Consider the following 15,065-nt stretch of genomic DNA (forward strand, 5'->3'; position numbering starts at 1 on the left):
TTTGTGCAAGGGAAACAACTCGGAAGCACTTGATTTGAGTAAACAGGTCAATGGCGTTGCAAGGGTACGTGCTACCTGGTGCGGTCCTGACAATTGTTTTAAATGACAGGTTTACGTGTAGTCGGGTAATAAAAAATAATAATAATAAACGATATGTAAACAATTTTGACAGCAAAAATATTATAAAATAATTTCATTAATTATGTTATACAAGATTCATTCATCGTTACATATCCCTTAGTCTGTTGAACCTTTGGGGAACCACACTTATTATTTGACGTTTCCCTGCATTCCTCTCTGTCTTTTGCCTTGGATTATAATGTGAAGTTGGATAGAATCTCTTTCAATGACAGACCCTTCCATTCATTTATGTTCTCTCCCCATCACTTTCTGTGTCTGCTTCTTCTTTACCTGGTACTGTTCCTTGAAGGTAGGTCTTTGTGAGCCCAGGAGACGAAAAATAAGTCACGAAGCACGATAGAAGATTTTACAAACTAGTGCATTGACAACTTTCTAGAACTGAATGTGACAAAAACTAAAGAACTTATAATAGATTTCAGAAAGAAAGAAAACAGATGATACGCGAACTCCAGATAAAGACTACATCGATAGAACAAGCGAAGTCATATAAATATCTAGGCGTCATCGTTGATAACAAGCTCTCATGTGTATGTTTCTTTTGCGTTGTATGTATATGAGAAAAGAGTCCTTGTAATCACAACAAATTTCCATAAGGATCAATAAAGAAGTCTTAGTCTTATTCTTAGCCTTAGTCTGACGGCCTTGGACATTGCGATGTGGCCATAAAGTTTATGTTTTTGACAGTAGTTAGCAGACCGCCGATGGGCCCGACTGCCTTTATGATCCTGTTTCTAATCTCTTTGTTTGTGGTGCTGTCTTTGTAGGTGATATCTAGGAGTAGGATCCTTGCAGGGGCGGACTGCCTATAGTGGCGGGGGAAGGAGTGGGCGGCAGGCAGAGTTCGAATCCGTAGCCATCGAGACGACACTCCGGAGCGCATACCACATAAATAGACAGCCATCAAGTGTTAGGCTTTCATCTTCTAGTTCTATCAAACTAATGGAATCAACTAAGTACGATTGCGATTTCACTGGAGAAATATAATACGTCATAAAGAGACTCAGGTTTTCATACATGCGTTCACTTTTATACATAGGCCTATATGTAATCAAGTTGTGAGCCGAATCGTATGGTAATGCCCCGGCCGATTTTAACACCCAGTCTGCCCCCCCCCCCCCCCGGATCTTTCTTTAGCATATCAATTCCTTGACTAGGATCCCCCTCTCCGGTTCTGCAATTAGCGTTCAATATTGTCCCAAAAAAAAAATGTGGCCATGACCAAGTAGCGCATCAGTTTAATTTTTAGTGACGAGGGTTATGCCTTTTTCTTTCCAGATTGTTCTGAGGTTTTCAAATGCTACTGTTCAGGTTTGGTTCCTTTATCTGAAACGATAGCTCCGAGGTATTTAAAACTACTGACTCTTGCCAGCTTTTCGCCTGCCATACTGATGTCCCTTTAAAACCCTGTTAGCTATTGGTCATAATGTTTGGGAGTTGTTTTCGGCATTCATTTGATGAAGTTTTGTCTATGCGCATCACAATGTCAATTGTCAGCAATCTAATTCTTCTATCCCTGCTAGTCCTTCTATGTCGTCTGCAAAGCTCAAGTTAGTGATTCTTTTTACTCCAATGCTTAGAGTATTCTACATTCGTAACCTTCAAGGGCATCTTACGTTATCCTTTCAAGAAATATATTAAAGATAAAAGTTAAAAAACAAACAACATAAAAACAGCTTTGTCTCACTCCAACCAGTGGCCAATGTTATTGTTAAAGTACAACGCACTAGTGCTCTGCTTGTAGAGGTTCTGAATTACTTTTGTTATGTTCAAGAATTGACACAAACACTTCTGCACCGGCAATGAAGCGCCACGCTGGCACTGGCAGTCAGGCATCGATACTGATACTGCTGAACACCAACACTTGCAATGATAACACAATAACTGACAAGGGTAACACAATAACTGACAAGGGTAACACAATAACTGACAAGGGTAACACAATAACTGAAAAGGGTAACACAATAACTGAAAAGGGTAACACAATAACTGACAAGGGTAACACAATAACTGACAAGCGTAACACAATAACTGACAAGGGTAACACAATAACTGACAAGGGTAACACAATAACTGAAAAGGGTACACCAACGCTGGCACCCTATAGAATATAGAAAATAAACAACAAAACTCTAGAACAAACTGATGGGCGTATACAGGGTTACGGGAGCGTTGTATTGCGGCCGTTTCATTGATGGGTTTAAGAGTTTCCAGGCAAATATATCTTATATTATCTAACATGATACAGACGTTACTTTAAAAAAACAAAAGAGATGATTAATACGTCCTATGCGTCATGCATTTAGTCATGCATATTAACCAATGACCTAAATTCTGCCAAGTCACTGGTTTTCCTGGCTAGCTCAGGCAACCCATTCCATGCTCTAATAATGCTAGGGAAGAAAGAGCATTTGTAGACATTTGTCCTAGCATATGGAACGAGAAATGTGCCTTTATCTTTGTGTCTTTCTGAGTATTTTATAAAATTTTATTTTTTGTATTTCAAGATTATGGTTCAGTGTTTTATGTATGATTGCTACTTTACTTTTGAGCCTTCTATCCTGAAGGCTTTTTAAATTTAGTGGTTTTACTAAAGGTGTTACTCTAGTCAAATGTGAATATTCGTGTATTATGAATCTCACTGCTCTATTTTGTGTCTGTTCCAGTTTCTTAATGTTTTCTTGAGTTGAGGGGTCCCAAAAGATTGATGCATATTCTATTATTGGCCTTATTAACCAAGGTTAAATAACATTTTTAGTTTTATGTTCTTATTTGATTTATAGACATTTCTTTTAATAAATCCTAATGTTTTGTTTGATTTTTTTTTTATAGTTTCATCAATATGTGGATTCCATGACAGTTTTTCATTTATTATAACACCTAGGTATTTTGCGTTTTTAGTCTGTGTTACTGGTTTACCATTAATAAGATAAGTGGAATTAATTTGTTTTAGTTTTTTTTGTTACTCTTACAACTGACATTTTTCTGGGTGGAAAGTCTACATGCTCCAGTTTGATTCCCATTTCTGTAATTCATCTAATTCTCTTTGTAAAATATATGTGTCTTAAATTGTGTTGTTTTTATTGTTCTATATATTATGCAATCGTCTGCAAATAATCTGACTTTTGTTCCTGAAGTAATGCAATTTGGTAAATCATTTATGTAAATTAAAAATAGTAGTGGACCCAAGACTGTTCCTTGAGGTACACCTGAGTTTACTGTTATTGGTGTTGATTTAGAGCCATTTATTATAACAGTTTGTTCTCTCCCTATCAGAAAATCTTTAATCCACTGATGCAATGGGCCATCAATGCCAAAATATTTTAATTTTTTAAGCAAATTATTGTGGTGAACTTTGTCAAAAGCCTTTGAAAAATCTAGTAAGATAGCATTTATTTGGTCACTATCATCTAAACCTTTTGAAAAATCATCAATTAGTCCTATTAGTTGTGTTTCACATGATCTATATTTCCTAAAGCCACGTTGATGTGGATTAAGGACATTATTGTCTAAGTTGTTTATGATGTTGCTACATATTATGTGTTCTAGGATTTTACATGTGATGCTGCTAAGTGATGCTGGTCTGTAGTTTCCTGGGTCAGATTTTTCTCCTTATTTTTTAAATGGGGGGGGGGGTGACATTAGCATTTCCAGTCCCTTGGTACTCTGCCCTGGTTAAGAGATTTAATTTATAAAAAATTCTTATAATAAACTCTAATGTTTTGCTTAATTTTTTAAATAATTTCATCAATATGGGGATTCCATGATAACTTTTCGTTTATTACTAAACCTAGATATTTTGAGTATTTAGTCAATGTGACTGCGGTGTAGCGTGTACATTTACAGCTTTTACTTATGTTGGAGTTTAAATTGGCTCCCACCACCCGTGGCACCGATCTCAGACATTTGTGAACTATTGAACTTGAATGTTACACACCTGTCTACATTCACTTACCTGGTCTACCTGAGTAGCAAGAAGGTGTGTCATACTTGACCTGTTTCCGTGACGTAGGTCGCCAATGCTTTGAGGTAGGCAAGTTGACAAGATGGCGCTTGGAGTGATCAGTTGAGTCCATTTCCTGGTGTTTGGATTGAACTGTATTAAATCATGTGTTTATCTGTGAAATCTTGGCATTTTACTTCAGAAACTCGTGTTTTAAATTAAGTGAGTGCTCTTGAATCTGATATAGATCTAGAATCTAGATTCTATAAGGAACTAAACAAGTGTAACTTGGAATTGTACTACAATTTTATATAATTTATAAAATTATTAGATCTAGAGTCTAGACGTAGTCAAATTTATAGAATCCTTATCCTAGACATAGATGTAGTCTTAATTCTTTATAGAATATCAGTTAAACTTGAATTTTAAGATATTTTTTTGGAAAACATAAGTTTGAATTAGAATAATTAGATCAATTTTTTTTTGTTATAATCTATATTGACTATATATCTAACTACAGGAGTAGCATAGGAGAAAGTTGAAAGTAGCCTAGTTATTTCATTCATGGGGCTTTTTTTTTTGTTTCTATTAGGCCTATATAGATCTATAGTCTATACTAGCCTACACAAAAATCTATATTATATAGCTTACTGATTCATCTCCAATTCTTCCACTTGGTGTAGGAGGGGAGGAGTGTTGCAAAATATGAAAAGTAAAATATTTTAAATGTTTAAATATCTACCACGTACATAGAACATTTTATTAAAAACTTAATTCGCTATTCAATTAATTTCAATTCATTATGTGATTTATTCTCTGAAGGAATGTCTGTAATTGTTAATATAACAAGAAGATCTTACATTTCTCAAATCAACAAATGCTTCATTTATGTCAACGACATATTTAATAACACAAAATTATGCTGCCTTTTTCTTAAAAAAACCCAAACAAAAACACTGAAAAGCAGTATACTAGGTGTGAAAACTTGCCATTGTAGACTCTATTAAAACAAATTCTGCTGTTGTTGCAAAGATTTTATGTTTTTAAAGTCTCTAAAATTATTTTTTTAAAATAAGTAAATGGATGCTTGCCATTTCATTGCGTAGTTTTTTTAGACTTTTTTTTTTACTCAGTGATAGCAAAATGGGTTTAGTGCTAGAACACATAAAATATCAATAAAACACTGTTTTTAAAATCAGCAAATGTAGTAGAGCTTAATATGTTGGCTATGTGGTTCATTAATATAGTCTATAGATGAATTTTTTTTTCTTCAAATATGAATACAGCTGTATGTGTTTGTATGTTCAAAGCTGTTGAAGTGCATGAAAGGCAGTAATGTGTTATTTAACCCATTCGGTTCTGACCCAGTTTAAATTTTTGACCTCTCTAATCCCAATCAAAAGGAGTTAGCAAAGTAGTACATCATTTGTTTGAGGGTTATTTAAGATCTTTTGATCTACCCCCTTTGCTTAAGCACACAAACAAATACTCCAACCAGGCAACAAAAAAACAAAACAACTAGTTTTGATTTTTGGATACAATATTATTCCATAGAAATGTGGAAAATGGAATTCTCAAATTGTATTTAGTTTAGTTTTATTATCTTTAAATATAAAATTATAAAAATTAAGAAACTTGTATATTAAATTTTTTAACATTTTAAATGAAGGCTGTAAAATTATATATATATATGTATGTTGATAAAAAGAATTGGGCTGGCATTTTCAAGTTCTGTGGATGTTTTAAATATATATATAAATTTATACACATTATTATTATTTAACTTTTTTTTTTTAAGTTTCCTAAAATGGAGGAATTTCCACCAGCATTTGTAATTGCTAGCAGAGAAGCAGTGAGTCGAAATAACAATGTTTTGTATCGTTTGGTTCGTACATTGCCTGATGGATCTGGAGTTGAATCTGTTGACAGACTTGTTAATGTTGTACCACATAGAAGGTAAAAATGTATAACCAAGTGAATCAATTTTAAAGTAATAAACTTTTAAACTAATGCTTATAATGTATAACTTTACTAAGAATCCACACACACATATTTGAATAAATTCATATTTAGCAGTGTGAGAAAACTTCCTTTTTTTTTTTCTTTGTTATGAAAACCTTAACATTTCCCTGTAATTCATGAACTTGTTGATTGTGCATAAAATTATGGGTGGGACAAATGCGTATATATTAAAACACAGGAAAAAATAGTGTACATTTTGACTCAATCATGCACCTTAACACCACCTACACAAAACTATTATACAGAACATACCTTTAATTGTTCCTCATCATGCTAATTTATTTGCTTGAGGCTGGTGGATATGTGTTGGTGGGGACACTGTAGCCTGAGACAGTTTGTTTCTCTTTTTACAATTTGGCTCCATACATAAACCTTTTTGCCTATTCTGCTACAGGTATGTGTACATTTACATATATATATATTAATAGTATTTCATTTCATTATATATAGATCATACTGCATGGAAAGGAAAAATGAAATAGATGACTTTAGACATGAAATTTTGCAGCGTCCACTAGTGTTACAGCCAGTCTTACACTTTGGAAGAGGTTTCGGTCACTATTGTGGTCTGTGTTATTCTGATGGTAAATAAGTGTTTCTTTTCCTTAAAAAAACAAAAAAAACAACTTTGAATGCATACTGTACTTCCATTTGATTATTGTGAGAGTCTCTTTTGATTGCAAGATACATTGTTTGCCATATTTCTCTGTTCAATATGAAGTCATTATATCATATTCCAGTGTAAAGAAAAAGTTTTACAGTTGATAAAAGCTACAGTTTTTTTGTGCTATGTTGTTTCTTCTTGATATAAGAGATGATGTTATTAAACACTGAACCATTGTGTGATACAAGCTTTGATAATTTCAAATAAAATATAAGCACAATTGAGATGTTTTTCTTGGAATATGCAGATACCAATATAACTGAATTTCAAATTTTGCTACCTGTCATTAAAAGAAATGAAAACATTTTATGTTGTAGGTATATATATGAGCACAATTTTATACTTTTAAAATTAATGTTTGAATACATATGTAATCTTTCAGAACCATGGGTTATTTTAATCAATCAGACACATCCAAAAATCTTAAGCCGTCTTCAGATGGGTTTGGATATGGCAAAGGCTGCCATTGAGAGAGGACAAGCGGTTGAAGTCAGGGTGAGCTGAGTTTTATTTGAGTTGCTAATTTTAGTAAAAGTTGTACATTATTTTTAATGATGGTACATGCATTATTCTTACCTACCCTGAATATTGGACTATTTTGGGTATTAATCTTGTGGTTTGTTATAGTAAAATAGGTGGGGACCTGGACTGACATTAATCATTTTTATTATTAATGAATCTCTGCATTATAAAGCAAACATACAAATTATTGTAATAAGCTCAGCAAGTAACTTTCACTATCTTTTTTTAATGTTAATCTTTTTATTTCTATTTATTTTTTTATTTTCCTTTGTGGGAGTGATTGTTCTTTGTTTTGGCAGTATCATCACATTTAAAAAAAAAAGACAACATTATGTTAATGGTTCCTCTTTCTTAGTTTATTTCCCAGGACCCTAAATATGTAAATAATATAATTTCCTAGTGTATTTGTTTAACTTTTATGAAATTTGAAGTGATTAACTATGTTTTGTGATTTTTCAATATTTATGGATTATATGTTTAATGAAAAGGTTAATCTTTTAGTATATCGATTTATTAATGAATTTTTAAAATTTTATATTTTTTCATGCTCAGTTTAAAATTAATGAAATTTTTTTTTTTCGAAAAATGTATTTTATTTATTATAATTTTGTAGCCCATTCATTTTCCTTTAAAATAAAATCAAATATGTTAGATTATTTAATAAAATTTTTTTTAAAAAGTTATGTTAGTGTTAGTAACTCTACCCCCCTTGAAAATTTGTGTTCATCCTGGTAAACTCCATTTTTTCTATCAAAATAATTTGCACTGAAAGAGTCAACTCCATTATTTACAAATATTCATGTTAATAAGCTTAAGTATTGTTTCATTCTAAATTAATTATCATCATCATTAAATTAAATGTTTATGTATGCATGAATAGCTTTTGCCTGCACACATTAATGCCTGTGAAATCACTAAACATTGTCTTAGGTTATCTAGTAAAGTTAAAGTTCCCCTTTCAGACCTTGTGGTCTTTAGGGCAGATGATGTAAAGGTTATCTGTTTCTGTGGCCTATGATTATTGAGGTTGTCATGTGGCCAGCAAAGCCACCTGCCTTTACTTTTCCCCAACTAATGTCAGGCACCCATTAGACCTGGGTGGACTCAGAGGCACCCAAAGATCCCAAAATTAAAACCAAGCGCTTTGAAAAGTTATTTAAGTTTCTAAGCCATTTCTTTATGTGTGCCATTTTGTACAGTGTACACATGCTGTGCACAAATAAAAAAAAGTTTACTAGACAAATCATTACATAAGTCAATAGATCATAGAGCACATCTGTTGTAAGACAAGAATTCCCCTTCATCATTTTCACATCTGTGTAACATGGGGGTAAAAAAACAAAAGTTTCTATAGTAGGTATTTAGTTCTTCATAGCGTTTGTTATATGAGAGGGTTGGTGATTTGATGAGCCACATGAGGGTCAGTGATTTGATGAGCCTCATGGAGCAGTATGTAGGCCTGAGGAACAAGACCTGAGTAGCTGGTTCAGATTGTCTCCTGCTAAGTCCAGTCGGGGGGTGGAGAGTGCCTATATTGAAAGAAATTAGTATATGAAATTGCCTTAGAGCCAACTTTAATCTTAAAATGTTAGCAACTCACTAAAAAAAAACATTTTAGAAACAATATTTTTAACAATGCAAAGTGTTGTTGGAAATTCGAAACAAAATCTATAAAACATATTGATACCTTAAAACATTTTTTTTGTTCAAGTATTAATTTGATGTTTGGATTCTCTGGTTTAAACAACTGTTAATTTCTACAAAGCTTATATAAATTCACTCTGTCTGATAAAAGTTTGCACACATTATTTCTCCAACATTCTCAGATGAAGTTGAAACTTGAAATATTATTTATTGAACCTAACAAAACATGAATGAATGAAAAAGTTAGCTAATAGTCAATTAATTATTGGTAAATAATTATTGTGTTTGATATTAATTAGAGTTCTTCCCTTATATGTTTTTTTTTTTTTTATTTTGCTTGATTTAATTTTTTTGCTTGTTTTTATTACAGCTGATTGTTGCATCTATCATTACTTTCTTGCATAAGTCAATTCTTTTTTTTTTTTGATACTTTTCCTTTCAGTTTGAGTTTGGCGCTATCATTCAAAAAGTGTACAGAGAATATCTCCGACAGAAGGAAGAAGAAGAAGCCAAAGAATCTGTTAGTGGCATTCAGGATTGTTTAGTCTCTTTACGATATGCTGAGTGGGAACATTGCAATCTAGTTGTTCGATCACATGGCTATGCTGCAAGGCTGAATAGATCCTCTCTTCTCTATTCACTGCCAGTAAGTCAAGCATTTCTTTTAAAAACATAACCTGCCTTCTTTCTCTTGTGCTCATATTATTTGGTTTGTTACATGATGTATTGAATAATGCATAATACAAAAGAGAAAAAAAAAGTCTCATTAACATTACTAAAAAAATTATTTTAACTGCTTGTAAGAAATTTGGTTAGATTTGGTTACATGAACTGTCAAAGCACCCCTACAATGAACTGTCACAGCACCCTATGACAAAAATGAAGGGACAGATGATGATAAAGTACATAATGATATAAAAACCATACTAGTGAATTTTTAACTTTTTTGTTTATGCACAGAATCTTGATTTGTCCTTCAAATTTGAAGACATTGCTATGCATGAAATGATATGGAGTCAATTAGATGGTCAGAAGTTCACCAAGCCTCATCTATCACGTGTCACTGAAGGTAACGTTCATTTCATCAACTAGTATGTTAGTACTTAGACTTAGGTCTTCCCACTCTGTTAATGGTATATTATTTTGTTTACCTTTCTACAGATGAATTACGTGCTCAGTTACCTGCTTGGACAATAAATACCATTTCACCTTTGTCAGACATAGGAGAAGATGTACCTTCGCATAATTACAGCTATGCTCAAGCTGGTCGTTTGTATGAAAGCTTTCGAAAGAAGAAACCTACAAGAAATCAACAGCCACATCATGCTGAGAAACCTAATTACAGCAGTTACCATGAGGAAGAGCTTCAGGGTGCCGTTGGCTATGATACTGATTATGATTACACATATCCTGAGGACATTGACTTAAATATAGAGAGTGAAGCAAGATATGAAAGAGAGGACAGACATAATGAGGCTAATCATATACCTGAACGATATCCAGGAAAATATCATTCACATAATGATTCAGGTGTTGAGGATGACTGGGATAGAAACATTGACTCTCACAGGCAGGTCTCAGATAACAACAGACATGTAGATGCTAATGTTGTTGTCAAACCACCTCGTGCTAATGGTGCAAGACCAAAAGTACCAGCTTCAACCAAATATCAAACCTCAACATCATTGTACGATAAACCTGAGGCTGCTGATTATCATTACTATGCACCTCTAAAAAAACAGGACAGTGACCGATCTTCTCGGTCCACAAATGCTGACAGTGGATACAGCCCTGAAACTGAAGGGCACACATCTAGGGAAAGCTCTTATGATTATAATGACACAACACATGTACCTGTGTCTAAACGAAGCCAGTATGTTAATGATGGATTGCCACTGATTAACCAGAGGGATCCCAAGATTGGACTGGTTAATCCTTCATTCCAAGACTATGACTCTATAGCACTACAAAAACACAAAGAGTTAGTTAATAGTATGTTACAGGATCAGAAAGGCAAACAGAGAGTCAATGGACTTAGCCAAGATAATCACTCTCAAATACCGAAGAGTGCTGTAACACTAACATCTAAAGAATTGTTGCCGTCTCACTTCTCTCAGAAGGTGAACTCGCCAAGTGTTGCAGGCAAAGTTGCAGAAAGTTACATTTAATATTATTTGTTTGGTGAACATTTTTTTCAATAAAGTAATACAAATGTAGAAATAATATTTTTGTAAACAGATAAAATCAAATATAAGCAATAACTGAATATTTTACAAATCCCTAGATCCCTACAAGGATCCAGTGATTGTTTTTCAAAAATCCAGTTACATTTGAATATTTTCTCTAAGCAATATTTATTTGTACAGTTTCTGTTGATCATTTAAATCCATTCAAATTGGTTTTAGGATTGCATGCTGTATGAATAGTGAATAGCTTTTAACAGTACAATAATTATTAATAATAAAAAAAAAAAAGAAAATCCATGAAAGACAACTTTTGTTTGGCCTGGCTTAAAATCCTGACTTGAAACTTTAGTTTCCTTGGTTGTGTTTCTTAAAAGAATAGCTTCAGCACTAATGGCTGGTAGATTTGGCTTTGTAAAGACATTCAATTTGTCTCTTGACAGTTTCTGGTCTGCCTAAAAAGTTAGTATTTTTCCCTACCTTATTAGAGCTACATGGTCTCAGTAATGTTCCCAATTATATCAGTATCTCTACCAAAACTTCAACACAGAATTATGAACTCAGCTGCAATGAATGTAACTATAGTAACCATGTTCCTTACCAAGACAAACATCTTATTAAAAAAAAAAAATTTTTCTTTCATATACATAAACATTTTTTTTTCTCCTTTCATCTACTTAGTAGATCTGATATGCCAACTATAAAACATTATATAACATGCAATTAAAAGCAAAGATACAGTTTAAAATAGGGGATTTAATCTCTTTGTTCAAGTGTTTGATTAGCTGTTTTTTAAATTGTTTTATTACTTGATAGTGCCTTTAGTTTCTGCATCTAGAGACATACAACTATAAAATTTTGTGCCTTAATCTGAACACATTTATCTTGTACATGAAATATAATCACTACATTTTTAAATTGTTCAGATATCACATAAAGCCTGCAGATTGTTCATGTTTTTTATAAGTTTATATAACTAGATAACTTGTGACATTGTCACTCTATTTGAATCATGATGATGTTTGTTTTATACCAGTGTACTGTAAGCATGGAAGCAGTATAGACATAATGTATTTACATTTTTAGCCACTTTATTTTTTTTTTTGTGAAAACAAAATTTATGAAATTTATGTTATGTACAAGTACTTCTTTTAGACCTTGCAATCTATAAGGGCAGATGATGTTATCTATTTCTATGGAAAATTGTTAATGAGTGTGTCATGTGACATTCACAATGACCAAGAATTCTGAAAAACAAAATCCCAATCTTTAAAGTATGGACATGTGTTGAGATTAATACGTTGACAGATGATATCAAATGTTTCTTTCTTGCTTGTACTTTTTTTTTTGTTTCATTTCTTGCTCAGGTATTTCTCATCAATATTTGGTGTGTTATCCTTTTTTTTTTTTTAAATGTCAGCCAATTTATAATTTAAAAAGCCTCTTTTCATTAAAAACAAAACCTATGTAAACATTTTTTTGTTTCTGAACAAATGTTTTTTTGATAGCCACTAGAACTGAGGGCAGACATTCAAATGTTCATGAGAAAGTGTTGTTCATGTAGTCATCATTTCTAGTACATAGACTTGTATAGAGGAACAAGTGTTCCCAAACTTGTACAATGAATGTAAATAATAAAAAGCTTATTATTTTTGTAACTTCTGATTTGTATATATTGTGTATGTATATGATCGCCTATAGAAGCAGGGTAAGCCCTTGAATGATATTTGATGTTCTTGTATTTTCAGTATGCTCACTTAATACATTCCACTGCTGTGATTGATTCTTCCAACCATTGAAACTTAAACATGACATCAGGGGGCAGTCCTTCATTCATGTACATGACATCAGGGGCTGACCTTTATTCATTTAGCATGTAGGGCCTCACATTTACACACAAATAAGAGTCAAAATCAGTGTTACCATGACTACATTTATAGACAACTTTAAAAGAAAAAAAAATACATTGAAAGAGGTTTATAGCAAGCCTTAGTTTTATTGTGGGCTACAGCTTTCATTAGCATGTCTCAAAGTAAATATGCACATTTATTCAGGAGAGTCAAATGTAAAATCAATAACTCTTAGAAAACAAAAGATTAAAAACTAGTAAGCTTTTTGTAATGACACCTCACCAGTTCATATACAAATACTTTTCTGAACTTTAATTTTGCTACACTTTTTGTTTGTTCCTTACCTGATGTCCATAATGAAGTTCATTGCTAGTTTGGAAGAGAAAATGTTCATTTTGTATTTAGATGTTCTGATTATGAACATATCAATGTTATCTTTATAATCAACTTCTAAAACTCATCCAAATCTATTCATTTGTATTTGTCCAAGTGTTGTAAGCTTCCTTAGTGACTATCTTCTACTTTGTCAACATATCTTGAGACTCTCAGAATACATGCACATCAAATACCTGCAGGCAGCAAAGGCACAGGACATTTTTTTTTTTCTGTAGGTGATAAGTATTCTGTAGATTCAATTTGTACTTAACAATAATAGTACACTTAGAAACCTTATCAATTATGTTTTGAACTGTCTAATTGGTTTATCAGTAGTTGTAAAAAAAAACAGAAAATATTTTTCCTATTCAATTTGTTTGTCCAGCTTATTAACCATAGAGAACATCATACAGTGCACTGAACTATGTCTATGCAATGTACTTTAGTAAAGAATGTTTGGAGTGCTCTCCCATTTGTCTGTACAACATTTATAACTACATATTTGAAATGTATATTTTGTATCTTTATTATTATAGTAAATATTTGATCTAGATATCAGTGGCGTAGCTAAGGATTTAGGGTCCTGCATTTTACCATTCGACATCATGACATGAGATAATGTACTTAATAAATATATGTCTATATTAAAATTGGTACAGCATATAATTTAAATTAGCAAAAATAAGAATTATGATTCTTTTATTGAATAACGGCATTGCTTATTAGTGACATAATGCACAAGTGACAAATCTCAATTTATATTGCATCATGCTTTCTGTGCAGTAAAGGCATCAATAACATCATCTAGATCAATGCTGTCTAGTAGTCCACATGAATAGCAAGATTACATGGCAGTGGCCTAATATTTAATGTAACAAAATTTAAGACATTCATTTGGGGGCCCAGGGTGACTTTTGAATTTGGACCTCCCCACTCCTCCACCCTAGCTATGCCACTGCTAGATATAGTAGATAGTTATTGTACTAGGTCAAAGAACACGCATATATTTATATTTATGACTTTTTATATCTAGGCTATGAGGAGGCTTATTGTAACTAGTGAAAACTATCTAGATCCAGCTGATAGCTAAATGTTGCAGAGCTGTTAAGATAACTTTGTTAGATAAAGTATTTCTTAAACTGTTGTCATGATTTAGGGTTTAAAGTTGCTGTAAATTGTTTGTATTCTTAATACACAATCTATAAGACGTTCAACTCTTATCAAAAAGTTCAGAACCTTGTTTTTGAAAACCATTTATTCTTTTACTAAAGGTTGTCATAATGATGTCAAGACAGTTCATACTTCATCCCTTTATGTAGTCAGTGCTAGGACAAAAGGGCACATGCACTAACCTATATGAGGCCTATTTCAGTCTCACTTCTGCTCTTCTAGTCCTTTCACTTTTGACCTCATACAAAACTTAAAAAAACTTTCCAATTGTCATCACCATGCATTCCCCACCCCTAAATGCATTCATTCTCTTTATTCTACCTGCATTTTACTTACATTTCAGGTTATTGTTTTAATATCATTCACTCTTTACAATTCATGCTTTTTATGATAATGATGGAACCGGACAAAGAAATAGTTTTACTTATTAATTATTCAAGTACAGAATTGATTCAACTATAAACTTAAAACAAATTTTGCTGGCCAATTGTAACATTAAAATTTGTTATTGTTAAAATTTTACATTCCAGAAGCTAATCCTACTTGTTCTTAAA

General features: G+C 32.5%; 1 protein-coding gene across 1 annotated transcript; it reads left to right on the top strand.

Moving 5' to 3' along the window:
- The first annotated feature begins 4,145 nt into the window (after positions 1 to 4,145).
- On the top strand, positions 4,146 to 15,048 carry LOC106070012 (uncharacterized). Its single transcript, XM_013229816.2, has 7 exons — positions 4,146 to 4,303; positions 5,880 to 6,037; positions 6,554 to 6,687; positions 7,150 to 7,262; positions 9,376 to 9,579; positions 9,894 to 10,002; positions 10,095 to 15,048. The coding sequence occupies exons 2-7, from the start codon at positions 5,889 to 5,891 to the stop codon at positions 11,099 to 11,101; spliced, it is 1,716 nt and encodes a 571-aa protein (XP_013085270.2). The 5' UTR covers positions 4,146 to 4,303; positions 5,880 to 5,888; the 3' UTR covers positions 11,102 to 15,048.
- Positions 15,049 to 15,065: the final 17 nt, after the last annotated feature.

This window comes from Biomphalaria glabrata, chromosome 1 (genome assembly GCF_947242115.1).
Source record: "Biomphalaria glabrata chromosome 1, xgBioGlab47.1, whole genome shotgun sequence".
NCBI classification, from domain to species: Eukaryota; Metazoa; Mollusca; class Gastropoda; family Planorbidae; genus Biomphalaria; species Biomphalaria glabrata.

What these genes read in the sequence shown, in the direction of transcription:
- LOC106070012 (XM_013229816.2), top strand. Translation starts at nt 5,889, where the DNA reads ATGGAGGAATTTCCACCAGCATTTGTAATTGCTAGCAGAGAAGCAGTG. An exon ending in CTCTTCTCTATTCACTGCCA is followed by an intron (nt 9,580 to 9,893) that starts GTAAGTCAAGCA and finishes GTTTATGCACAG; the next exon opens with AATCTTGATTTGTCCTTCAA. An exon ending in TCTATCACGTGTCACTGAAG is followed by an intron (nt 10,003 to 10,094) that starts GTAACGTTCATT and finishes ACCTTTCTACAG; the next exon opens with ATGAATTACGTGCTCAGTTA.